Source organism: Tiliqua scincoides, chromosome 13, assembly GCF_035046505.1.
Source record: "Tiliqua scincoides isolate rTilSci1 chromosome 13, rTilSci1.hap2, whole genome shotgun sequence".
Lineage (NCBI taxonomy): Eukaryota > Metazoa > Chordata > Lepidosauria > Squamata > Scincidae > Tiliqua > Tiliqua scincoides.
In genome coordinates, this window is record NC_089833.1 from 15,840,866 (window position 1) to 15,868,181 (window position 27,316).

The 27,316-nt window shown below is 51.6% G+C and overlaps 1 protein-coding gene across 1 annotated transcript; it reads left to right on the forward strand.

Annotated features, from left to right (window-relative positions):
* FSCN1 (fascin actin-bundling protein 1) lies at positions 1-26,945 on the forward strand. Its single transcript, XM_066640538.1, has 6 exons — positions 1-65; positions 1,420-2,256; positions 21,179-21,335; positions 21,871-21,992; positions 22,711-22,878; positions 25,403-26,945. The coding sequence occupies exons 2-6, from the start codon at positions 1,431-1,433 to the stop codon at positions 25,603-25,605; spliced, it is 1,476 nt and encodes a 491-aa protein (XP_066496635.1). The 5' UTR covers positions 1-65; positions 1,420-1,430; the 3' UTR covers positions 25,606-26,945.
* Positions 26,946-27,316: the final 371 nt, after the last annotated feature.

The following is a 27,316-nucleotide window of genomic DNA, read 5'->3' on the forward strand; positions in this document are numbered from 1 at the left end:
TGCGGAGCTTCGCTCGCTCGGGCTTTGTGCGGCGGAGGCGCGCCTGGTCCAGCCGAACAAAGACGGTGAGTCCCCCCAGCCCCGGCAGGTCTACTTGGGTGCAAGTGCCGTGATGCCCAATGGGGGCTTACTCCCAGGAAAGCGCGTAGCACGGCAGCCCAGCCCGAGGGTAGCCAAAGGGGCTTACTCCCGGGAAAGCGTGTCTAGGATGGGAGCCCAGCCCAATCCTAGGCAGGTCTACTTGGCTGTAAGCCCCATTGTGTCTAGTGGGACTTACTCCCAGGAAAGCACGTGTGTGCACATGAAATGGAAGCTTTACAGCCTTCCTAGTCAGGTCTACTTGGAAGTAAACCCCATGGTGTCTAATGGGGGCTTACTCCCAGGGGTGTAGCCTTCCAGCCTAATCCTAGGCAGGTCTACTCAGATGCAAGTCTCAATGGGGCTTGCTCTCCAGGATTGTGTCCAATGGAGGCTTACTCCCAGGGGTGTAGCCTTCCAGCCTAATCCTAGGCAGGTCTACTCAGATGCAAGTCTCAATGGGGCTTGCTCTCCAGGATTGTGTCCAATGGAGGCTTACTCCCAGGGGTGTAGCCTTCCAGCCTAATCCTAGGCAGGTCTACTCAGATGCAAGTCTCAATGGGGCTTGCTCTCCAGGATTGTGTCCAGTGGGGGCTTACTCCCAGGGGTGTAGCCTTCCAGCCTAATCCTAGGCAGGTCTACTCAGATGCAAGTCTCAATGGGGCTTGCTCTCCAGGATTGTGTCCAATGGAGGCTTACTCCCAGGGGTGTAGCCTTCCAGCCTAATCCTAGGCAGGTCTACTCAGATGCAAGTCTCAATGGGGCTTGCTCTCCAGGATTGTGTCCAGTGGGGGCTTACTCCCAGGGGTGTAGCCTTCCAGCCTAATCCTAGGCAGGTCTACTCAGATGCAAGTCTCAATGGGGCTTGCTCTCCAGGATTGTGTCCAATGGAGGCTTACTCCCAGGGGTGTAGCCTTCCAGCCTAATCCTAGGCAGGTCTACTCAGATGCAAGTCTCAGTGGGGCTTGCTCTCCAGGATTGTGTCCAATGGGGGCTTACTCCCAGGGGTGTAGCCTTCCAGCTTAATCCTAGGCAGGTCTACTCAGATGCAAGTCTCAATGGGGCTTGCTCTCCAGGATTGTGTCCAATGGAGGCTTACTCCCAGGGGTGTAGCCTTCCAGCCTAATCCTAGGCAGGTCTACTTACCTGCTTCCTGCAAGGGGGCTGCAATGGGGCTTCCTCCCCAGGATTGGGTCCAGCGGGGGCTTCCTCCCCTGGCCAGTGTGCCAGGAGTGGCATCTTCCAGCTCAGTCCGCAGCAGCCTCTTTGGGAGGCTGTGTCCATGGGGCTTCCTCCTGGCCAGCCTGGGTCTTGAGGACTGTGGTCCTTCCTCCCCCGCAGCTGCCGCAAGCATGACGGCCAACGGGACCGCCGAGTCGCTCCAGATCCAGTTCGGCCTGATCAACTGCGGCAACAAGTACCTGACGGCGGAGGCCTTTGGCTTCAAGCTCAACGCCTCTGCGCCCAGCCTGAAGAAGAAGCAGATCTGGACGCTGGAGCAGGACGGCGAGGACTCGGGCGGCGTGGTCTTCCTGCGCAGCCACCTGGGCCGCTACCTGGCGGCCGACAAGGATGGGCAGGTGTCCTGTGACCGCGAGGCGCCTGCCCCCGACTGCCGCTTCCTGATCGTGGCACACGACGATGGGCGCTGGTCGCTGCAGTCGGAGCCCCACCGGCGCTTCTTTGGGGGCACCGAGGACCGGCTGTCCTGCTTCGCGCAGAGCGTCTCCGGCGCCGAGAAGTGGAGCGTGCACCTGGCCATGCACCCGCAGGTGCACCTCTTCAGCGTCACCCGCAAGCGCTACGCCCACCTGGCTGTGGCCCAGGGCGAGCTGGCTGTCAACCGCGATGTGCCCTGGGGGGTGGACTCGCTGGTCACCCTCCTCTTCCAGGGGCAGCGCTACAGCCTGCAGACCTGCGACCACCGCCTCCTGCGCCACGATGGGCAGCTGGTGGAGGCCCCTGAGCCTGGCACCGGCTACACCTTGGAGTTCCGGGCCGGAAAGGTGGCCTTCCGCGACTGCCAGGGCAAGTACCTGGCCCCCTCCGGCCCCAGCGGCACCCTCAAGGCTGGCAAGAGCGCCAAGGTGGGGAAGGATGAGCTCTTTGTGCTGGAGCAGAGCTCTCCGCAGGTGGTCCTGCGTGCCGGCAACGAAAGGAACGTCTCCACCCGACAAGGTAAGTCGGCCCGTTCACACAGGCTCTCTCCGCACTTTGGATTTCCTGGTGGCTGATGTTGGCTCCATCAGGGGACTCACAGCCCAATCCAATGCAGATCTCAGAAGTAAATCCCATTGTGTTCTATGGAGCCTACTCCCAGGAAAGCCCAAGGCCGCAATCTTCTCCATGCTTGCCTGGAAATAAGCCCCATTGAGTAGAATGAGACTTGCTGCTTCTGCCTAGGATTGGGCTCTAAAGTAGCCCTTGAACTCATTTCGCATGATGTGTCAATGATCATGGGGATGTGGTAGGGTGGTGTGGAGGGCAGGCAGGCAATGTGGGCCAAGGAATGAATGTGGTCTTGTGAATGGGTCCTTAGCCTGTTGGGAGTTGACTTAACAGCCCAATCCTAGACAGGTCCTCTCAGAAGTCCTATTGTGTTCAGTGGGGCCTACTCCCAGGTAAGAGCATAAGACTGGCCCTGGGTAGGTGGGTAGGGAGAGTGGGAGGTTGCAAAGGAGACTTCAGTCCCCCTCCCCAAATGCCTTGATCCTTACTGAGACTTTGGTTAATGGGCCAGGCTGGGACAAACCTTCCCAGGACAAAGGTTTATGCCTCTACCACCCCATCTGCCCACTGAAAAATGGGGGAGGGGCCTTTAACACATGTCGCAGGATACTCCCCCCCCCAAGTGATTTGTTCTGTGTTCCTGAATGGGAGACAAAAGTGGATGCTGCTATGGGGGGCCTCGGTGATTATTTAAAAAATTTTGACTCCCAAAATTTCTACAGCCAAGGCCTATGCAATTTGCCCTACACTCTGACAAAGGATTCCGGGGGGCAGTCGGGAAGAAGCTTTATAACCATCCTAAAGGGAACCAACAAGCCTAGAATAGGAGCACTGGATTGCCAGCTTCACCTACCCGGATATTCTTGCCCCCCAAACACTGCAGTTCCCCTCTCTGCTTCTTTCCTTGCTCACTCTCTGTAAGTCTTTGTAGAAGAGTCCAGGGTTGTCGCTCCCTCCAGCTGTTGCTTTTCCCATATTTTGTTGCTTTTCCCCTCTTGAGACGTGATACAAATCTTTATAGAATAAGGGGAGGGGGTGCCACCTCTTTAATAGGGCAGTCCAGAAAAGGTGCCCCAACTATCCAATAGTCCTACATTTTCCCCCCCTTTTCCACCTTCCCCCCCTTTTTTTCCCAGGTCTGCCTTTTGCGCCTGCCTCTTCTTGGCTGGGCTGGGCTTACCTGCTGTGCTTGTGGGTTAAACCCACAAGCAGCCTCTCCCATCTGTCCCTGTTCCCCCCCCCCACTGAGGCTTGCCAGACCTCAAACCCACCCCTCCACAAACCAGCGCTACTATGGCAAGACTAGATCAGCTTTCAGGCTTGCCGGTTCAAAGATGATGGCATCTTTTTTTGCATGGGGAGGGGGTGTAACTCTTGGTGGAATAAGGAACATCTTGGTGCAATGAAAGCCACTTGTTCCCCCCCCCTTTTATCCTTGCTTTTACTTTATCCGTGCTTTCCTGCAAGCCTTGCTTATGCAGCTGGTCTTCCTCTCTTCTTTTTTAAAAACACTTTCCTCCTTTTGTTCCTGCCTGGGTCATCCTTGAAACTTCCCCTCTTGAGGGGGGGGGGGGGAAGAGGAAAAAGGGGTCCTTTTTACCAAACTGAAATCAAGCTGCTTTTTTCCAAAGCCAAGATGAGATCAGAGCTGAAGAAATAACATATCATTGTAAAAAATATACACCTAGGACAATGACTGCATAATAAGGTGGTAGAGGTTTTTTTTTGCATTGAAGTAGTAGCATAGCTGCTCATTACCTTTCCCAAGATATAATCCCAACCAACCACCCCCTGCGGACCCATGCTGTGTTTGAATTTGGCATGGTGGTGGGTAGAGAGATGCCTTGGGGATAAAGAGCTCTCTCTGTCTCGCTCCGAAGCCCCCCTCCCCAAATCCGTTTTTTTTTAAGAATATTAGCAGAATGGGGGGAGGGGGAAAATCCTACAAGATGTTTTCTAAGTCATGTCTTTTAAATCTTGCAGTTGGCATTCCTGCCATTGCTTCTTGCTCTTCTGCAAAGAAGCAACCTAGCATCCCAGCTCCTTTTTTTTTTTCTTCCAAGAAGCTGACTCAACAGGAGATCAAAGGCAGCTAATTCTGCCACCGCCAAGCCTTCCCTCAAAGCGCTCACCCCCCTATTCTAAAAATATAAAGATCAGGCACAGTTGAAAAGAAGTAGTGGTTAAGGCCCTGCATTACCTCCCCCACCCCCATAAATAAAGACTTGAAGAATCTCATTAGGCATTCCCTGCCTTCTAAGGAGTGATCATGATAGGTTCCCCCCCTTGCCCCAAGCATTTGCTGTCTTTCTGCCTCTAGCCTCTTCCCCCCCACTGCAAATGCTGTTCAGCATCCTCTGATATTTCAGACCCCATTTGCACCTTGAGGACTAGAAACCTGCTTGTTTAAAATAAAAAAGTGATTTTTTTTTCCCCCCAGGAAGCTGGATTATGCCCCCCAATACTGCACTTGGGGCTACCGCAGAACGGTAGCACATTTTGCCCTGTCTTGGCATCATCTCCACTCCACATCTTAGCTTTTCTGTGCAGAAGCCCAAAGCTGGCAGGCTGCTAGATTTCCACTGCAAATCTGAGTGGCCAATTTTCTAGCTTTACAGGGAAGAATGTGACCTACATTAAAGTAACAAAAGAGAGCTTTGGCGCTCCCGGCTGCCCCTCTGGCTGGCTCAGCTGTGCGCGCCCAACATGCCCTCCTTGCCAACATCTCTACTCTGCCAAAGCAAGTTCGGCAAACTGGGGTTGTGTACTTGCACACCCAAGGGGCAACCCTGTGGGGTTCTGATGGTGTGCTGCTGTGGAAAGGACACCATCCTGGGTGTCCTGCAAGGCTCCTGGGTTCAGGTTGGCCATGGCTGCTGCTTGGGGCTGTGCCTTGACAATGAAGGAACACGACTCACAGAGCCAAGATGTGTCTGTGGCGCTTCACCAGTGAACTGAGTTCGAATCCCCTCTATGTACAGTAATGCAGAAGCAATTCAGCTTCTTAGTAGTCAAAGAGGGTCACGCTCTTGAGAGAGCCAGGATCTAAAATACCTTATGATTGGCCTATTGGAAAAGATAATTGCAATTCTAAGCGCTCTTAATTGACAAGAGGCTAAGCATTGGCTCAGCCTTGTCCATGTCTCCGCCGTGAACTCACTTGGTGACAATTGGGCAAGACAATCGACCTTGGCAATTTAGGAACAAAATAGGCCTACCCTAAATAGGCTGTGTGTAAGGCTGCTTGAGGCAGTAGATTTGGGGCACTCCATATACTTGGAGATGCTGTAGAGAAGCAAAGCAAGTGTGTTCTTCTGACCTGTGATGCACTCCTGGTGGTCATTGGAGGTCCCTGGGTTGCCAGGGTGGGCAACATCTGACTGCTCCCCTGTTCAGAATGGGCCAAGCAGACCAGAATATGCAGGTACGTTGGTCTTCTGGGCTCTACCTATTGTATAAGCCAGGGTTCTGTGGTTATGGGTTTCTGGGGATGGGACGGGACAGGGAGGTAGGGCAAAATCCCTGTCTGGAACCATAGACCACTGCTGCCAGTCTGTGTCTGTCTAGCTCAGTTTTTACTGCCAGAGGTCAGACTCTGTCAGACAGCTTCCTATTGATGTTCTGGATAGACACGCCATGTAGCCAAAGTTCCATGGGGTTGAAATCTTTGGGAACAAGAGCAGTGGCAGTCCTCACAGGAAGAGTGATGAAAGGGCATCTGGCCACCTGGCTCCAAATATGGTTTGGACTGATGCTTCACTGGTGTAGATCTAAATTTTTTAGACTGTACGGGTGGTTTTTGTGAGCTTGCAACACACAGTAGATGGAGAGCCTGCAGCCTTTTTGTGCTTGCAGAATGATTGGCAGTCAGATTTATTATCTTCCCCCCCCCATTGCAAGCAAAGCAATGGATTCTGGGTTTTTCTTCTGCATGGCTCGTGCAATGAATGGGGTGGGGGCTGCCTGGACTCCCACCCAGCCCTCCACCCTCTCGAGGAGAGCGCTTGGATGATGGCAGATGTGGGATCTTTGTTGGATGGAGGCGGGAGAGGCAGGCAAACAGAACAAGGGCGGGATTGTGACTGTGGATGTGCAAGAGCTGGCTGTTGGGGGGGGGAGGGAGGAAGGCTCCTATTTCAGCCCTTTGTCGCTCTGGAAAACCAGATGTGAGGAGAGGGGCTGCGTGTACTGCAAGGGGCAACGTGGCTTCTTTGACTCTGTTCGTGGAGCTGCATTTTGCAAGCGGGGGCATCTTGTTGTAAGCTTAGAGTGGCTGCCGTGATGGAGGGCCTCTCCAGTGGCGTACCTAAGGTGGGGTAGGGGGTACATGGCCCTGGAGACCATGCCTTGAGGGGGGTGTAAAGTTGGGGGCACCTTCTTGTTTTGCACTCCCCTCGTAGATACTCAGAGAGGTTGTGAGTCACTTACTCCAACTCACGGGGGGGGAGAGAGAAAAGGGCAAAAAAGCCATCGGCTGCTCAGAACAGCACGCAACCTCTCTGAGTGTGCTGTAGCCTCAAAAGTAATTGGCGGTGACGTCACATCATTGCAATTACTTTTGGGTCACACACATCTGGGGGTGACATCATGAGTCAAGTCCCAGATGGCAGAGGGCCAGCTACACCACTGTGCCTCTGACCCCATTCAGCATGGGGGGCTGGAATTGGGCATCACGTAGCTCCTTTTTTGGAGGTCTGGGAGTCTTTCCCAGGTACGAGAAGTGGCCAAGCTTGCTGCTCAGCATACTAAGAAATATCAGTTGGTCAGGCGTGAGTGCCTTTGGTATGATGTGGGAACCCCTCCCCCTGATGTAGGGCTGGCCAAACTGTAGCTTGTGAGCCATATGTGGCTCTTAGACATAATGTGTGGCTCTTGGCAATGCATTGGCTGAGCTCCTTTGATATTGTGATGCAAAAAGGGAAATAAGAAATCTTCAAATTCTGCAATTTACTGGGTATAAACTGGGTGTCCTCTTGGATAAAAAATAAATCCAATGTTCATGGGGAGTACATATATTTAAGAACGTAAACGCTGCTTAAATATGGTGGCTGTCAAACATCTGAAGTTGATCGGATGTGGCTCTCCTGTTAAGCAAGTTGGGCCCCCTGTGCTCTAATCCTTGTTATGAACTCTCGCTAGAGCAGGAAATCCATTCTGTCTGCTCAGTGGTGCTTTCTTCATGTGTTCCGTGGTTGGACCCCAACATTGAAAATGGCTGCCAAGGTTGTAGACGGATTTCTGAAATTTCCCTTCCTGCTCTGACAATCTGCATCTGATTTAGGGGGGAGGGGAGTGTGGAAGAGGCCGGGAGTCGAGATACTCACAGTTCCAGAAATATGCAATGTGTAAATGGCTGTTAGGATTCCTTTTACCCCCATCGATCACGTGGTTCTGCCACATGGTTGCTCATGGCTGTTGAACCCTCTCAGGCTTTTGGGGGGTCTTCTTTTCCCAAAGTAAGCGCGCAGCTGATCTACCCATTCAGGCATGTTTGCTGGAGATCTGGTCCTTGCTGGGCTGGGCTGGACTATTGCACTCCACCATTAGATCACTTTCAGTAAGACTTTCCATGGGTAGAAACCAGTACGTGATGGCAAAGGCAAAGCTAGGAGGCTTTTTCCTGGTGCACTTTGTGCAGGCAAAGAGCCTGCTTAAATGCAGGAGAGCATTCAAAAATGCACATATGCTTCGAGCGGGGCAGTAAAAGGATATTGGTGAGTTGTGTTGCATGTATACAAACAGCCCTGTACACACATGCATCCATTCATGTGTGTGGATATAAATGAACATGGGGCCTTTACCCATAGACGGTGAATACAGTGTGTATTGCTTGAGATGTCAGGGTGGTGTCGAGGTTCGGGAGTTGGACTTGGATCTAGAAGATCCTAGTTTAAATCCCTGCTCAGCCGTGGAGCTTCCTGAGTGGTGAGTCACTGTCTTTTGGGACTTGCCTACATCACAAGGTTGTTGTGAAGATGAAAAGGAGGGGGGGAAACTATGTACTCCGCCTTGAGCACCTTGGAAGAAGGGCGGTGTAAAAACGTGCAAAATGCAAGATGTGAGCTGCTGCATGCAAGCCAATTGGGCAGTTGCATACCCCCCATGGCATGCGCTTTGGAATAGCACATGCGCAGTGGGCTCGAACAGCAGTCCTGTGATGTTTGCTGAATGTGTAACTCCTCTAGGAGCCTCTAATCTGCTTCCCATTGTTCTGTTCCAAGCCTTCCTGAATGGGACAGACAATGGATCACCTTTCTGGCATTTCCAAGGGTCATAAATGTGGCCTCTTTCCTCCCCCCCCTTCCCTGCCCCATCTCTTCTCAACTCCTACCAGAGCTCACCAGTTAGTTGCCTTCAAATGGCTGCTTTGCCAAGGCTTACGTTGGGCCTCCTCCCCCAAAAAACATCTGTTTGGTGGCCTTGGGTGTCCTCTTTGCAGCTTCCTGTGCGGCGATGATGGTTACACCTAGATTTGAAAAGCCAAATGTTGGAGGGGGAGGGGTGCACACCCCTTTCCCCTTGGCTTGGAATTAAATGCATCAGTTTCCTTTGTCTAACGGGATTTCCCTCCTCCCCCATCCTTGCCATCTTTCCAAGGTTGGAAGGAAAAGGGTAAAAAAATAACAATCTCTAGCAGACCTGCTATTCTAGCAAATCTGCCAGCTGACTTTCCTCTCCAACCAGGGAAGCGGTTTCTGCTGAGTTAATCTTACCCAGTACTGAATCAACAGTTGTGGGCTACTTTTTGGGCATGCTGCAGGGACACATCTGGTCCTTTGGGCAGAGTAAGCTTTTTTTCATCCTAATGGGAAAAATGATGACCAAAGTTGAAGGCAAACCAGAAACCTGCAAGGCCAAAGCAAGGGGCTTCTTTGCTGACCTGGCCTCACTATCATGGCTACATCCACAAACCTGCTTGGGGAGTGCCCTACCTCTCAGACAATCCATAGCAGGGCCTTCTCAGTGTTTGCCCCATAACGTGGAATGTAATTGCCTTGCGGAGTGCAGCAGGCTCCTTCTCTTCTGTTTCATGGCACCTGTTAAAGGCCTCTCTTCTTGTTCCAGCATTGCAAGTTGATTGTAAATCCCTCTCTGGTTGACTTGCAGCTGGTGAGATTCTGGTCTGTCCTTTGCAACTCTCTGTGCAGTAATTTCTTGCTGCAGTTAATTTATGGTAGTTTTGATGCACTTAGTTTTAAGATCGTCAGCCACCTTGAGTGTCTTTTCATCAAAATATATGCTCAACCTCTTGATGAAGGTGCACACAGTCAAGATGATGCTTGCAGCCATGGAAGAGGCTTTCTCTGCTGTGTTAAAGAAGGGAGAATGCCTCTTCAACGGAGAGATTGCTTGGGATATATTGCATGCATAATCTCAAAGAAATAGGTGTTTTTCTTTAAATTGTTGGTTTGCTTCGTGTGCAAACTTGTGCAGGGTGAATCGACACCTATGATTGATCAGCAAATTGGGACACCGTTTGTTAAGAAGGTGACTTCTAACTCTGTGAAGCAGCGGTTCTCAAACTTTTTTTTAGCATCGGGACCCACTTTTATGAATGACAATCTGTCGGGACGCACCAAAAGTGGTGTCATTAACCTGGGAGTGATGTCATGGCTGGAACTGACATCATCAATTTAGGCTTCAAACCTAAGCTGCGATCAGCCAAAGGTCCCACTACTGTTATTTTGCACAGCTCAGAATTCAAGCATTCCAGCTTGGAAGTCAAAGCAGAAGGCAGGCTTGGATCCTTCTCCAATCACACAGCCCTCCCAGCGTCCCATCTTTCCACCACTTCAGGACAAAACACCAGGCCTCTCGGAAGCCCACCCTAGCCAGCAGCTCTGCATCCTGTGTATTCAGCTCTGTATTTCCAGAGGTGGCTGAGCTAGGTGCTATGCAACCCACCTGAAACCGGCTCACAACCCACCTAGTGGGTCCTGACCCACAGTTTGAGAAACACTGCTGTAGAGGGAAGAAGCCCTATGAGCAGTGACTCTAAAACTTGGCTGCCATTCCCACCACACATTGCAGAGGAAGGTCTGCAAGCTAGTTGACTAGTTGACAGAGATCATTGTCTAGGTTCTGTGGAGGCTCAGTGCTGCCCCGTGCAAATGGGGTGTGGTGTTGGCTAGAGCTTACTGGCTTGTACAAGCCAGATTTCCTGGACTTAAAGGAAATTGATTCCATGTCACATTCTTGGCTTGTGTTTGGCAGCAACATGGCTGGTGCGACGCTAGGGCTAAAGGTGGGAGTGGAATGGTGCCTTCAGCTGGGTGGGATTGCCTTATGAAGACCCCAAGCCATGCGCCGCCAGAGTTGTAGGAGGACTCTGCTATGCTTTAATACAGGGGTGCCCAAACCCCGGCCCGGGGGCCACTTGCGGCCCTCGGAAGCTCCCAATCAGGCCCTTGGAGAGCCCCCAGTCTCCAATGAGCCTCTGGCCCTCCAGAGACTTGCTGGAGCCCATGCTGGACCGAAACTACTGCTCTCAGCATGAGGACCACTGTACGATCTATCATCTGAGCTGTGGGACGAGGACTCCCTCCCCTACTTGCTGTTTCACGTCTGTGATGCAGCAGTAGCAGCTAAGGAAAGGCTGGCCTTGCTTTGCGCAAGGCCTTTTATGGGCCTTGAGCTATTCCAAGACCTTCATTCATTCATATAGGTTCCATCTCTAACATATTCATTTATGTAAATTTATTCAAATTTTAAATTGTACGTAAATTAATTATCTCTTTCCCGGCCCCTGACACAGTGTCAGAGAGATGATGTGGCCCTCCTGCTAAAATGTTTGGACACTCCTGCTTTAATAGGACACGAACCAGCTTGGTCTGTTCCTGCTTTGTTCCTGCCAAGGTTCACCCCACCACCACCACAAGCCTGGAAGAGATCTCCCCCTCCTTTCTCCTTCCCACCCACCCCCCATGTGCATTTTCTTGATGCTTTAGCATGTAATGCTGTTCAGCTTCCCAGAGACCTCAGCAGGGTTGCGGAGAGCGCAAGTGGGTGGGCGGGCAGAGCCTGTGGCTTTGTCTCCTGCAAAAAATGGATGGAGCAAAGCGGCTGCCCACCTCCCCTAATTAGCAGCAGAGCCCGGCAGATGGTGTGGGGCCACTGAGCATCTGCCCCTCATTACGGATGAGCCCCCTCCCCTTCAATTGGGACTCCAGTGAGAAGGAAGAAAAGGGTGGCCTTTAGATGCATCCTTGTAGGTCTCTTGTAGGGGGGGCAGGGAGGGTGGGAGAAGAGTGTTCCTCCCCCCACAGGAAGCAGGGGGGGGCTGGTAGAGCGTCTGGCTGATGAGGTTAAGCTAGGTGGGATTCTGGGATTGTTGGAACTGATTTTGAAGGAGGGGAAATGCCCATTGGGTGGATCTTGGAGCTTCTCTAGCCGTTGGGTCAAATGGATCCTACCGGATCTGTCTTGGGAATAGTTGTAGTTTCACGAGAGCGGCCCCTCTTGGGTGCCATTCGGTCTATTAAAAAAGAGCCTGCGGGGGAACGTGATTGCAAAATTATGCAGGGGATGGAGAGAGTGGATGGAGGGATGTTCTTTCCCTCTCACAGTCCTTCCATTTGCAGTTGTGACTTGTTGGGGCAGCTGGCAACTAAGTGGTTAATCAGGATTGGCTTGCTGTTTTTGTCCAAGCCAGAACAACCTGGCTGTTGGAATTGGTTATAGGAGGGGGATCGCTTGGGGGTGGGGGCAGTGAGCTGATGTCCCCCAGGCTCCAAAGAGATGGAGGAGGTCACCAGGTCTGAGTGCATTTTGCCAGATGTTCGCATTTTCCTCTCTCCCCACCCCCTCCGCCCGTTCTCCACTGCACACTTCCTGTGGAGCATGACTCTCTCAAATACAACTTGGGGTTACTCCTTATAGTAGCGAGCCTGCCCTGTTGCTAGGGATTCACGCTGTAGTAAAGGTGCCGCAAGGTTGTTTTTTTTGCATCCATTTTTTGCCCCCTCCTGCCAGCTGATTTTTTTTTTCTGTGGTGGGGGGCTTTGGATGCAGCAGTGCTCTGGTGTGACGGCCAGCCCCTCGCTCTGCTGCACTTTGGTTGGGGGAGGCAGTCGGAAAAGAGCATCTGAACCCTGTGCCTAACTGGCAAGAATCTGAAGCCTGGACAGTGAATTGAGGGTTGAGAATTGAGTTGCTGAGGCTGGGGGAGACTTGTGGCACTCTTAAACAGACCTGCCAGTGGTCTTTTTTTTTTTTTTTTAAGGGGGGAAGCAAAGGACTGGCTGCACAGGACAGTGCCACAAGGTGGGATTTGGGTGGGTCTGCCTGACCACTGCCCCAGTGCACTGTTGGTGGCTTCCCCTCGGGGAGCAGGGCTCCTTCTGTGCTGGCCCCATCCCTCTTCAGTTCCCCATTCAGGAAGCCCCAGTTAAAGATCTCCGGAGTTGAAGCAGCCTTGATGAGATTTGTGAATAGATTGACTTCCAAAAGGTGTCTGTTGCGGTGGTGCTGAAGTGCTATTGCAGTGACCGCCCTCCTGGCTGTACATCTTTCAGGGATCCAGTGAGGTGGTTAGCTGTGGCAAGAGACTGGCTTGCTGGAATATAGGTGGGAGGGGGGAAATAAACCTTTAAAAGACTGGAGTAGCAAGTAGCATCATGTTGGCAGTCTGGCAATTGTCTTAACTCGTGGAATGCTGTGTTAATTTTATGGTGGTCCACCCCTGATTATTACCTGAGAGTCTAGTCTACTGCAACAAAAAGACCGTGTGGCACCATCTCCACCCTTTACATGGAAGGGAACCTCCTGCCGCTTTAAAAAAAACGTGTCGAGCTTTACAACTCTGTGTAGAACCTCCAGGTTTAGAGACAGTCTATCTCTGAATACATAATGCTGGGAAGCATCAACAAGCTTTTGCCTGTATGCCCTGCTTGTAGGGGGTTCCCCACAATGGCCAACCGGAGGCTTCTGGGAAACAAGATGGTGGACTAGATTGGCCCTTCTTGGGTTCAATCTGGCCAGCAGTTCCATTTCAGCTGTTCCCACAGCATCTTGGCTCTCGCCAGCTCTTGGTGAGCAGCAGGTGGCCGGTGGCCTTGAAGCAGAGGTGCGACTAATGACTGGCTCTCGTTGCCAGGTTTGTGACGGAGTTGGAATGTTGTTGTGTTCTTTTGCCAGAGTGCGCAGCTGGCTGAGCATGGGTGGAAATGCCAGCTGTGAAAATGGGGAACTGAAATGGAGTGGCTCTCACATAACACCAGAACCAGGGGACATCCACTAAAATTGAGTGTTGGGAGAGTTAGAACAGACAAAAGAAAATATTTCTTTACTCAGCGTGTGGTTGGTCTGTGGAACTCCTTGCCACAGGATGTGGTGATGGCGACTGGCCTGGACACCTTTAAAAGGGGATTGGACAAGTTTCTGGAGGAAAAATCCATTACGGGGTACAAGCCATGATGTGTATGCGCAACCTCCTGATTTTAGAAATGGGTTATGTCAGAATGCCAGATGCAGGGGAGGGCACCAGGATGAGGTCTCTTGTTATCAGGTGTGCTCCCTGGGGCATTTGGTAGGCCGCTGTGAGATACAGGAAGCTGGACTAGATGGGCCTATGGCCTGATCCAGTGGGGCTGTTCTTATGTTCTTATGAGTGTGTGGATTTAGAAATCAGTTTAGGATTGCGGGCAGCCGGGAACGGAACTGGGATGTGACAGTTCTGCAGTGGCAAACAACTGTGCAGAAGCACTGGCCAACTCTGCACATTCCAAGAATGCGCCATCCCGCACCTTATTGGGGGAGTCAAATAGCAGCCCCCTGGCTCCACAAGGTCTCCTTCCCAGCTGTGTGCAGCATTCTGGGGTGGCTTTTGGCCATGTGTAGCCATCAACACTCTGTCAGTTGCAAGCTTCTAGTGCAACAAATGGGAGGGGTGGAGAAGGTGCAAATGGGAGTGGGGGGTGGGGAGAAGCTTTTTCATGCTTTTGGTTCCACAGATGTTCTCCTGGGAATTCTCAACCTGACCTCCTGGGTATGGTGGGCAAGGCTGTTCCTGAATTTGTACCACTCCGGATTGCAGGTAGCCGATGCTCCACGTTTCCAGAAAGGAAATCACAGTGGGGAGGGTGGGGAATTAGATGAATGGAAGAGTTGGCTAGCTTGCCTCTCCCTGAAATGCTAGCTCTCTGTGTGCGAGGCCTGTTTTCTGAAAAGGAGGAGCATTGGACTATGTGCCCCCACTCACAGGATCAGCTGTTTCTTTTGTATGAAGGGAGCCCTGATGCATGTCGGCCCCCCCAAACACTCACAGTTCCCGCAGATATTGTGCACCCCTTGATGGCAGGAGTGTTCTGTGGTATGCTGGGAATGTTGCAATTGATTACAGTATTTGATTTGCTCTTCAGGAAGCCTTCTGTTGGGTACTCGACTCATTGATGTCAGCAGTGCGCCAAGGCTCTTGAGCGCCATTGTTGACCTAGTCTTGTGCTGTTGGGAGTGCCTGTCTGTGGCTTGTAGCCCAAGACTCTGTAGGAGAACTCCTAGCTTCAAGATCTGAGGCACCCTCGGCCCTTATATTGCGCTGCTCTCCCCTTGTGTTGGCATCCCAGTTGCTTGCCAACCAAGCAGCTAAGTGGTGGGTTTTAGGTTCAACCCCTGTATATCCCAGGAGGGAGAGACGCTGTCTCCGAAACGCTGGAGAGCTGCTGCCAGCGGGCGCTGGTATCGCTAGACAACCCAAGGCTCAGACTCTGCACACAGCAGTCTTGTACGTTCAAAGATCTACCTGCGCAGCCACCTCGAAAGATGCACCTGAGTCCTCAACTGGAAAGTCATAATAGGCATTGAGCCTTCCGCCCTATGGCGAGTTTCCCATGGCACAACAGCACCGGTGTTTCTTGGCCCCTGCACCTCTGGGCCAGCTGTCGAACTTGTTGCAAAGCAGTTCAGCTTGTTGACTGTCCTCTCAGGGCTCCAGCCCCTTTTCTAATCTCCTCCATTCCCAGCGGGCTGCCAAGAGTTGTTTGCACGTCGGATTCCCGCTGGGGGTACGAGCCGTGGAGCATCTGTGGCTGGGCACTCTGCGACAATTAATTTTGCCTTGTGTGGCTGCCAGGCTTGTTGCAGCTTGTCCCCAAGAGTTTAGCCTGGAAGAGGTCCATCACCCTCAGCCTGCCCTGTGCTTACAGCTCTTGAGCCAAGTTTGCGAACTGTAGTCTTGCGGTGCGCACCCTTCAAAGCTGGAACCGGTGGCCAAGGGGGCTTGCTGGAGTCCATGTCTATGGGGTCTTGCTTTCTAGACTAGAGACTTCAGATTCTTCATCTTTACAAAACTCAATATTGGCCCATCTGCCGAAGGCCACGTCTCCCACAGAAGCACTGTGCGTTTAGGGCTTTGGGCACTAGATCAGTGGTAAGACATAAGTAAGATGCAAAGCTACAAGTAATTGGAACATTCGACTTCCCCCATGTTGCACTATCAGAAGTATTCTTTGTACTGCTTATTTTTTAATACACATTTGTACATATCTTTAATGGTGGTGGTTTTTCTTATTGTGCCTTCCCTTCTAAATAAATAAATAGATAGGACATGCGCTTAGCATGAAGTTCCATTCCTGGCATTTTCAGCTAAAGATGGGTGTGAGACTTCTCCCCCCTCCTCCGAGAACTGCTGCAAGCCAGAGCAGACAGTGTAATGGAAGAGATGGGCCACTGGGTCTGCTTTAGTACAAGGCAAGGTTGTATTACAGGCTATCGAAGTGCTGGGAGTTGACATGGGACCCCAAAGCTGGTCTGTCCTAGTGTGGCATGAACCGAACATGCATGCCGTCACATCTCTTTCCAGCAATATGGATAGCAAGACAGCTTTGGAAGGTTTTACAGAAGCTAGTTCACCATTGCTGATCTTCTGATGGAAGCTTATTTTGGGGGGGGGGGGATCTCCGACAAACCCCTTTGGATCCCTGGAGCATCATCTGGGACTAGTTGAGAATAGCTTAGTTTAAGTGTAGAATCTGGTTCTCAGAGTTGCCCGGTTTGTCATGTGAGGGTGAGGCTGTGCGTGTTTGCCAATGACCTGGGCCGGTCCGTGAAGAGCGACAGTGAGACTGCTAGTGTCCTTCTCCCACGATCCTGATCTGGGCAGCCTGAGGTGGCATATCACATGCTGCCCTCCCATTACCCCATGATGTGCTCAATGCCCCCCATGATGCTGCCTGAGGCACTGGTCTCAGCTGGCCTAATAGGTGGGCCGTCCCTGCTTCTGGTCCAGGTTTGACCTGTACCTGAGTGCGCCATCAGAGACAAGAAAATCAGGCTGTTCTCATGTGCCAGCCTTCCCACTGCAACTCCTTGGCTGTCATCTTGCAGAAATGGAAGATAAGTTAAATTTCTTCCCCGTCCTCTCTGCCTTGTGTCTCTCCCGGCCTGCCACTTCCGCTCTTGTGCGGAGACCAGACTAGAAGTCATCTGACTTCTCTCAAGGCTCCACCTGACCTTGACAAGGCTGGTAATTAAAGTCTGCCTGCACTGTGGTGTGCAGATGAGCACTCTGGGGATTCAGCTTGGAACAGTGTCCCAGTGAAATGCGCTTCTCTGGCTTTTCAAGGGAGGTGTGGTGGTAGGAGGGGAGGGCCAGGACAACATCACCCTGAGCATCTCTTTCCCTTTGCCCTGCAGCTTCAGCTCTCCTCCCATCAGAGCAATGGCCCTCCTAGTTATGTTCAGTGTTGAGTGGTTTGCACCAATGGCTTCTACTTGTGTGTTGCGCATCGTGCGCACAGGAACAAGGTCATGTGAGGTTAGGTAGGCCATTGTACCTGCAGTTGGGTTTGCATCCAGAGGAGACACCCAGTGTGTGATCTTAGCTCTGATTGGAGCTTTGCTGGGGGCTGTTGAAGCTGCTTGCAGGTGGGGGGAGGGCAGGGGGCCCCTGTCCAAAGGCCTGATCCTGGAATAGAAACGTGAAACGGATACTAGGTAAAACAGCATGTTTTCTTTGGCTCGATTCATGTGTGCAGAAGGGAGGCAGTGGTGTAGCTAGAGGGGGTGCAAAGCACTAAATTTTGCAGGGAGCCCTACTGCAGTGTGCAAGTGGCGCTTCCTCCTCTCCTCTGGGAACCATTCTGGGTTGCGGGTGCAACATGGGTATTGAGGTTGACATCGAAGAACCACAGTCTTGCATAAAAAGAGAATCCAGTTTCTAGCTGTTGTGGCACAAAGGTGCACATTGATGGGTCTTGGCATTCTCTAGAGCTCCCTGGCCTCTCCGTGGCTAGCAAAATTGGAACAAATTTGTGTGCAATTCTGTCCACTCCCGCAAGTCTCCAGATCCACTCCTAAGGAGTTCTGCACCCGCATATCTCGCACACACAAACCCCCGGAGTGTGTGTTCTGCACTGCAGCTTCCCAGCGGTCTTTGCAAAGAATAATCTTAGCAAGGGGCTGGGTGCCCTTGCTTCAGTGCCTTAAAAAAAAAAAATCTCTGTTGCAAGTCTTTGGTGGCTGCCTCCCTACTTACTCCTCTGTGCAGCGCAGTGTAAATTGGAAAGCTTAAAAGCGGTTATCCCGGAAAAGGCAATAGCAGGAAATGAGACTCCCGTTTTTTGTGAGAAGTCTGATGACAGCGACACACTGTAGACACTATAAAATCTGTGGTCTGCGAAATTCAAGGTGTCTGGAGGGGGTGGGGGGGAAGGAGGGATGTTGTGTGAGCAAACCGTGCGCTGTTACCCTGTCTGATAAAAGGAGAAAAGTCTGCTTACTCAAGGCTGCTAGCCTGGATGAACCATTAGGCTAAGTACATCTTGGATGTAGTCCCAACTGCCATGCCTCTTGTGCAGCTCTTGTCGGTTTGCACAGGAGAACGTCTAGTGGATTGGGCCCACTAGTGTTCCTTGCTGACAGGGAGGATGTGGTGTGCTGCACCAAAACGTCTTGATCTGGCCCTGGTGTGGCCAGATCATGTCCAGGAAGCCAGTGACAGGGAGGGCTGCAAAGTGGCCAAAGGGGAATTGGGATGAAGTGGCGATGGACAAATTGGCGGTTTCCTGCTTGTGGGTGCTCCTGGGGCACCTGGCGGGCAGCTGGCGGGGAAATGAAAGCCGGAACTAGACCAGTCCAGTCCAGCAGGGCTCCTGTATTGGGCTGGGGGCAGATGTTCTCTGGCTTGCACGTCTATTGTACCGAGGATTGGATTCGGTCCTGCAGAAATGCTCTCTTGATGTGCCCCTCCAGTTCCAAGTTGGTGTATGCGTGTTCTCTTTTTGGGTTTAACCAAAATGGTAGAGAAACAGTCTGGGATTTTTTAACCCTATTGTACAGTCTCGGTTTCCAGGCCTCTGAAAGGGTTGGAGTCCCAGCTGCATTCCTTTCTGATGAATTGCTGTAACCCAATCCCCCCCAGCTGGCTTTTTGGGGTGGGGGGAGAAGCATGGAGGAATTCTTTGGTCTCTCTCTCTCTCTCTCTCTCTTGGCCTCCTCCCCTGTCTTGTGAATCTGCTCCTGGCTTCCCACAAATCCTTTCCCAAACTCTTGCTGGCTGTGGCATGGGTCACCCTTGAGCTCCAGGAATGTTGTGTGTCAAAAGACCAAGACTTGGTCCAATTTTTCAGTGGAAGCTGCTGATCTGTGAAGCTCGGGAATGTGGCTACGCTGCCCTCCGAAAGCCATCTGCATCTGGGAGACACGGTCTCTCCGAACCAAGTTCAGCTTCCTCTGCTGGATCCCGGCATGGGAGATATTTGAAGCCAGTTGTTCGATTCTGGTGCTACTTGATTGTGTTCCCAGGCCAGCCAGCAGCTGGCTCTTGTGCTGCTGCCACAATCCGTGGGAAGCTGGGGTCTCTCTGGCTCAGTTTCCCTGCAGCTGTCTGGGCTCGGCTGTCTTCCCATTTCCCCCAAGCTGTTGCTGGCTGTCCTGCATTCCAGATCTTCCCTGTCCTGGGGTTGGAGAGAACCTTGTCAATTGGTTCATCGGTGGGGCAAAACCAGTTGGATACTGAAGGACTTAGAGATTGAAACCAGGAGTAGGCTTCTTTAGACAGTGTATGCACATAGCAGACATCCTTTTGGAAGAGGCCTTCCCTTAGGGAGAAGAGGATGCCTCTTGAGGACAGTGTGAGCCTCAGTTTCCAGAAGCATGTGCTTTTTGACTGATTAACTAAAGCACTCTTAATGGAAGAGATGCCCCTAAGTTGTAACTCTATTCTTAAGGGTTTTTCAAAAATGTATGTTAATAGGATGTACCAGAGTATCCTGACTCAGCCTTTTGAAATCAATGAAGGTGGCTGTGACTAAGGTCCGTCATTGATCTCGGTGGTGCTGAGTCATGGCTGACTTGCCATGGATATGACCCAATGTCTGCAATAGTCATCGTGTGGGTCACTGGCTACATTGCAATGAACATGAATGAACCCGAAGGTGAGCGGAAAGGTGAACTAACTAAGAGGCCATGGAATCTGGGATGCTCCGACTACTTGTTTGGGGTTGGCCCAAGGTGGATTTGTGCTGCCATTTTGGTTTTCCGCAGGCACATTCTTCCTCCTTGCCGGCTCTGGCGCTCCGAGAACCCTGATTAAATACCCCTTGATTGTTGGGGGGGCAGCAAAGGCAGGGGTGTTGATGCAAGGACTGTGGGGCACTTATTTGGCAGTGGGATCTGCCACTGCAGTGCTTGCTGCTAGCTGAATATGCTTTGCACTGAGAGTGCCGAACTGGTGCTCTCAGTCCTCTACATGGGAGTAGGTTTGGACCCCAGCTGTCTCCTGTCCCGACCAGTCTTTGCTAGGCATGTGATCAAGGCGTGGGACTCGATCATGTTGTTCCCTCCATGTGTGCATTTTTAGACTGCAGTTATCCCAGGCGAGCCCCATAGCTGTGCTCTGCATGTATCGTGTTCACTTGTGGGGCTTGCTGGGGAGAACATCTCCATGTGTAGGGTCCCGTGGGCATCCCTTTTGCCATTGCCCTTTTCAGCATCTGCAGCCTCTCCTGGCTGGGCTGCCTCTGCAGCTGGGAATCTTGTGCGCCCCGGAGTCGAGAGAGCAGAAGGCTGAGTTTTGTGGCTCTGCAAGTATTTAGAGAGGGAAGGCTTGCCAAGCATGGGAGTGTGTGTTCTGGAGACGGCATGCGCTGACTAAGCATTTCCTATTGGATTCCTGTCTGAGCATGGCTTGTTTTGTCTAGCCCTGGCACAAACTGAGCTACTGGTGCTCCTGACATGCAGGACTCGATCCCGGAAACTTTTGGAAGGCCGCGAGATCTGCTTAAAAATTGCCTCTCAGACTTGTGTGTGTGTGTGTGTCTAAGCTTTGTGTCTAGATCAGGGGTGCCCAAACCCCAGCCCTGGGGCCACTTGTGGCCCTCAAGGACTCTCAATGCGGCCCTCAGGGAGTTTCCAGTCTCCAATGAGCCTCTGGCCCTCTGGAGATTTGTTGGAGCCCGCACCGGCCCGACGCAACTGCTCTTAGCGTGAGGGCAACTGTTTGACCTCTTGCATGAGCTGTGGGATGAGGGCTCCCTCCACTGCTTGCTGTTTCACGTCTGTGATGCAGCAGAGGCAGCAAAGGAAAGGCCAGCCTTGCTTTGTACAAGGCCTTTTATAGGCCATGAGCTATTGCAAGCCCTTCATTTGTTCATATAAGTTCATCTTTAATATATTCATTTATGTAAACTTATGTAAATTTATTCAAATTTTAAATGTAAATTAATTCTTTTTTCCCCCGGCCCCCGACACAGTGTCAGAGAGATGATGTGGCCCTCCTGCCAAAAACTTTGGACACCCCTGGTCTAGATATATGACCATCTGGGTTGTTTTGAGCTGAACCACAGTTGTGTTCAATGGTGAATTCCGTGCCAAAAACAGGGACAATCTGACTTATAAATGTGCACCCTTGCTTCCCTCTCTTGCTGCTCTCCAGGGATGGACCTCTCCGCCAATCAGGATGAGGAGAGCGACCAAGAAACCTTCCAACTGGAAATCAACAAAGATACCAAGAAATGCACCTTCAGGACCTATACTGGGAAGTACTGGACCCTCACTGCGAATGGTGGGGTGCAATCCACTGCCTCAACTAAGTGAGTGCCTTTCACAGGAGAAATCACTTGGAATTTATTTATTTTTTTGCAATGCCCCTGGTGGTGCCAGGGAGGCCTTGTCTAGGTCATGCTGGGCCAGTGACCCTCCAAGTGCTGGACTTCAAATGGTCCGCAGAAGCTACTTCTGATTTTCAGAGGCAAACTGGGAGTTGTCTCCAAAAACTAGAAGTAGCTTCTGAGGCCTACGGGGGCCGGTAGAGTGGGTCACCGGCCTGGTGCAACCCAGAAGAAGCCTCCAGGGCTGCCAGTGCCTTCAGAATGGCTCTGATTGGGACCCATTCGGATAGGAGGGCCCAGACCACGACCCAGCCTTTGGGAAAGGCTGTTGAATGCAGAAGCAGAACTTGAACCCAGAGCTGGCGGCACTGCTCCTGTCTCGGACTCTGTGCCGCTTCCAAACTCACTCCTGCCAGCTCTTTTGTCTGGGAAGGGGTGGGGTATGAATGTGGCTCTTCTAGGGTGTTCCCCCGTCTTTAATGCTTTCTGCGCTTGCCTTCTCTCTCTGCCACCTCAGGAATGCCAACTGCTACTTTGATATTGAGTGGTGCGACAGGCGTATCCTCCTGAAAGCGGCAAACGGCAAATACGTCACGGCAAAGAAGAATGGGCAGCTGGCCGCCACGGTAGAAACACCCGGTAAGAACCTCTCAGTAGTGGGCAGGAGGAGGGATGGCGACTAGCCGGGCTATGCAGCAACACGGTTAAGCCCCCAAGGGCTTATCTAGGTAATGGCGCCAGGTGAGGCTTGCACATGAACTTGGTTCCCATTTCCTTCTGTAAGTGAGATGTGGTGCCAAAAGGCTTTGCGGAGAGGGGATGTGAAGGAAGCCCCACAGTTGTTCCAAGCATCCGGGGTAGCAAGGGAGAAAAACTGGTGTTTGTGGGAACAGGAAACCATTGGATGTCTGTGGGTGTTGAGGCTGGAAGCAAGAAGGTGGTGGAGCTGAGATGCCATGGAGGGATGTGAAGGCTGGTCCCAAGAGCTTGTGCATAGAAAATATGTGTTCTATGCACAAAGCCCCAAGTTCAACTCTGGCCCCTCCATAGATGGTCAGTAGCTTTCCACAACCTCAGGCTACCCACACCACCAGCTGATGAGAGTTAATTGGTCTTGTGTGGACTTTGAAACTAGAGAATCCCCCAGTGTGTGCTCCAGTGTTGCTTTGAGATTGGGGGGGTGTTGCTCTTAAGGTGTGCAGACTCTCAGAGTAGCACGGGAGATGCTGAGCAGGTCTTCCTTGTGACTTGCGCAACCTAAAGGTCTTGTCTTGGGGTAAGGGGGCTTCCGGGTATAACGGAGACCTGGTTTGTTTTTCTCTGCGGCAACACATCTCCTGTCTTCCCTGCTGCGTAGGTGAGACGGAGCACTTTCTCATGAAGCTGATTAACAGGCCCATCATCGTCCTTCGGGGGGAGCACGGCTTCATCGGCTGCCGGAAGGTGACCGGCACCCTGGATTGCAACCGCTCCTCTTATGATGTCTTTCAGCTGGAGTTTAATGATGGTGCCTACAATATCAAAGGTACAAGCTTGGCCCTGTGTCAGTCAGCTCGACTGGGCTTTTCTGGGGAGGGTGGACACCCGTGAGAGCTTCCGGAATCTCCTGTATTTCTTATGGGGCCTCCGAGGTCCTTCCACTGGGGCCAAAATAGTGGAGAGCTGGAGATGGTAGCTGAAAGGTCTAATTTCCCAAGACAAGAAATTAGGCCTCTCTGCTGTTGTTGGCAACCTTCAGTCTCAAAAGACTCTGGTATCGCGCTCTGAAAGGTGGTTCTGGAACAGCGTCTAGTGTGGCTGAAAAGGCCGATTCGGGAGTGACAATCCCTTCCACACTGGGAGCAAGTGCAGTCTGTCCCTGGTCTGTCTCCCTGGATATGGGCCTTCCTTCTTTGCCTCAGTCTGCTGGCCAAGTGTCTCTTCAAACTGGGAAAGGCCATGCTGCACAGCCTGCCTCCAAGCGGGCCGCTCAGAGGCCAGGGTTTCCCACTTGTTGAGGTCCACTCCTAAGGCCTTCAGATCCCTCTTGCAGATGTCCTTGTGTCGCAGCTGTGGTCTATCTGTAGGGCGCTTTCCTTGCACGAGTTCTCCATAGAGGAGATCCTTTGAGATCCGGCCATCATCCATTCTCACGACATGACCGAGCCAACGCAGGCGTCTCTGTTTCAGCAGTGCATACATGCTAGGGATTCCAGCACGTTTCAGGACTGTGTTGTTTGGAACTTTGTCCTGCCAGGTGATGCCGAGGATGCGTCGGAGGCAGCGCATGTGGAAAGCGCTCAGTTTCCTCTCCTTAGGCCTCTCTGCTACTTAGGCTCTATGCTGTGCAACACTGAAGTAGGTTGCATCCCCACAAATACTTACAGGGTTCCCAATGTCCAATTTAAGGTTTCTTAAATCTACTATCTCAGTGGTTCTAGGGTTGTGCTCCTACAGCATAGTTTTTGTCACCAGAGATCGTCAAACTTCTAAATCGGTGATTTCCAACCTTTTCCATCTCACAGCACACCAAAAGGGCACGAAAATGTTCAAGGCACACCATCAGTGTTTTGACCATTGACAAGGCACACCATGCTGTTGGTGGGGGACTCGCATCCCCCAATGGCCCTACGAATAAATGACCCTCTCCCAAATTCCCGTGGCACACCTGCGGACCATTCGTGGCACACCAGTGTGCCGGAGCACAGTGGTTGAAAATGGCTGTTCTAAATAAAGACCTGAAATATTTCTAATAAAACACTGAAATAAATGTGAGTTTTCTGGGTGAGAGAAAACCCACACATAAGAACAGCCCCACTGGATCAGGCCATAGGCCCATCTAGTCCAGCTTCCTGTATCTCACAGCAGCCCACCAAATGCCCCAGGGAGCACACCAGATAACAAGAGACCTGCAAGGCTTCCTGGGAATTGTAGTTAAGAACATAAGAACAGCCCCACTGGATCAGGCCATAGGCCCATCTAGTCCAGCTTCCTGTATCTCACCGCGGCCCACCAAATGCCCCAGGGAGCACACCAGATAACAAGAAGACCTGCAAGGCCTCCTGGGAATTGTAGTTAAGAACATAAGAACAGCCCCACTGGATCAGGCCATAAGCCCAGCTTCCTGTATCTCACAGCGGCCCACCAAATGCCCCAGGGAGCACACCAGATAACAAGAGACCTCATCCTGGTGCCCTCCCTTGCAGCTGGCCTTCTGACATAACCCATTTCTAAAATCAGGAGGTTGCGCGTACACACAGACATGGGGAGACTGTGCAAACTCCACACATATGCAGGAATGGGTTTTTCTCAACTTTGTAATGAAATGACTTTAAGTGGGGACTTGCTGTACATCCAAAATAATTTAATTGTAGGGAGAAACCTTTTTTTTTTTTGCATGGCATATTTAAAGCAAGGACTTGGGCAGCTGATGACACAAATCAATAAGGTGCCTTCCCTTAAAAGAAGGAGCAGGTGTGGCAGCAGACCAATCAACATGTTAAGAAAAACCTGGGAAGGCCTGACACAAAACAGCCAGTAATAGTGGGCTTCGTACCTAAGTGGGGGCTTGAATTCAGGTCTTCCCCCAGTCCTTGTCTTACCCAACAGCAACACTGTGTTGGCTCCCATTATTGTCCCTGTGTTGCAGGCTGAATCAGAAGGCCAAGGATGTGGGGGAGCAGCTTTTCAGTGGCCACCTGGCGAGTTCATGGTGGAGGGGAGATCTGACAGTACCTTGTTTTCTTGAGCAGATGCAGAATAAGTGGCAAGGACCCTGGTTCTCAATGTACCTGGGTCACCAGGCCCTCACAGCATCTCCTTCCTGGTTCGGCTGGGCACTGCCATCTTGGATCTCAAGATTTTGCAAGATCCAAGATGGAGGTGCTCGGGGGGGGGAAATGGGTATGAGGCACTACCCGGGATATCCCACCGTACTCCTGTGTGTGTGCTGTGATGTCCTGGGGTGAACCGGCTTCCCCTAGCCAGGCCCCCTGGAGATTCTGCGTTGTTACCTCTCCCTTGTGGTGGGGCACTCAACTGCCAACACCCCCTCTTCCCCCCCCTTTCAGATTCCACTGGGAAGTACTGGATGGTCGGCAACGAGTCCTCCATCACCAGCAGCAGCAACAGCCCCGTGGACTTCTTCTTTGAGTTTTGCGACTACAACAAGGTGGCCATCAAGGTCGGCGGCAAGTACCTGAAGGGGGACCACGCTGGAGTCCTGAAAGCTTCTGCTGATGCCATTGAACCCTCCACCCTCTGGGAGTATTAACTGCACTTTAGCATCCCCCCTGCCCGTCCCCCCGCTCTGTGCTCCCTTCCTCTCCCTTTTCCGTTGCCAATTGGTGGGTTTTTTATGTTCTGGTGTCTCCCTTCTTTTCTTTTTTTCTGAAAAAGGGATCGTTTTCCACACCTGCTGCTTGTCTCCTGCCGTAGAATTTGGGGATTAATCATCCCCAGGTTTCTTTTTTGTCTTTTAAAACTGGAAAATTAAACTTGCCTGGAGACAATAGTGCACTAGGAATGCATAGACTGGAAGGTTTGACCTGTAAAGGGTAGGTATCAAACCTCACTCTTGTTCCAGGATCTGTTGTTCTCTGACTTTCGAATCTAAAAGGGAACGGGGCTGCCCCTTGATCTCACTCTGCATTTCTTTAGGCCCTGGCAAGAGGAAGCTTTGAACCAAGTTAATGAGGTGCCCGTGTTGCATCCCCCATGGGTAATCATGGCTCTGATTCCTCAAGTTTGGGGTGGTGTCCCCATAGTGGGTTAGTGCTCTTTCCTGGTGCTCCGTTCTCGAGTTCAAAATCTCCTCTAGCAAAGGGCAGAGAATAGGTGACTTGGTGTACCTTTGCCACCTTGAGAAGTGAGCAGGTTGTTCTGGCAATGGTGGGGCAGTGGGTGTCTTGGAGACATGACTTGAGTCAACCATAAGTGCAGTGATAGGGACTAGAAACTTGGCCCTCCATTAAAAATAAAATTAAAAAGAGCTGCTAGGAGTGGCCTTTGGACAGCCAGAACTCTGCAGGAGCTCCAGTTCTCACTTCCTAGGAGCCAAGGCTTGCTGAATAGTTCATCTCCTACTCTGGGCTCTTTCCTTTCCCTTTTTGTGCATCTCAAGTGCCCAAGGAGCATCTTGAAGCTCCTTGAGTTTTTCAAGCCTTTGCACTGAGAAGCTGTTGCCACTGCCTTATTGTTCCTCTCCACCTCCTTGTGGAAGGTGCAAGTTGTAATAACTTTTTGTATCGTAATGGGTATTCTAACTAGTGGGAGCAAGGCTAGTTGAAATTGTGGCCTCTTGGCGGTTATCTGACGTCAAGCTACACCTTGTCTTGGGCCTCTGGGGGGGGGCAAATCTCAGCTCCCCCCACTACGTTCCTCTTGCTTGCTGTGCCAGCAGCCATCCCTTCTTATAGTGGGGCTCTCCAGTTAGTTTCTGCAACTGCCGTGGACTGAACGAGACTGGAAATCAGGAGTTCTCGGGCTCCATCTGACCCTGTCCATAAGTGACCTCATCTCTTTCTGGCTTCACTTGGGAGTTTGTGCCTCAAGAACAGCCATATCTCAATAGCTTGTTTTTGTGTGTGTGTGTGTGCAGAAGCCAAGAGTTTATTCTGGGGGGGGGAGGGGACAGAGGAAGAGTTGCAGGAAGGAAGGTGAAGTGGGGGGGAGAGAAGGGCGAAGCCATGCTGTGTATGTGTGTTGGAGGGGGTGGATGGTGGGAGTTCCACTTTGGTTTCTGGTCACTTCCTGGACCATTGCCGGAAATGACTCGCTAATCTGAAAACTGCAGAGTAGAAAGCTTTTTAAAACTAGCATGATTTGCACAGTGGTGTATGCTCAGTACACTTTTGGACTGGAATTGTGACTGCCTTCCTCTCCCATCAACTGTGTTCCCAAATTGTGGTGTTGATTTTAAAGGCATCCGCTTCTGGCTTTTTGTCCTTTGCTAGCTGTCCCTCGCTATTTGCATCTGCCACTGA

Coding starts and splice junctions, on each gene's coding strand:
- FSCN1 (XM_066640538.1), top strand. CDS start 1,431: ATGACGGCCAACGGGACCGCCGAGTCGCTCCAGATCCAGTTCGGCCTG. Junction 2,257..21,178: donor GAACGTCTCCACCCGACAAG/GTAAGTCGGCCC, acceptor GCTGCTCTCCAG/GGATGGACCTCTCCGCCAAT. Junction 21,336..21,870: donor CAATCCACTGCCTCAACTAA/GTGAGTGCCTTT, acceptor CTGCCACCTCAG/GAATGCCAACTGCTACTTTG.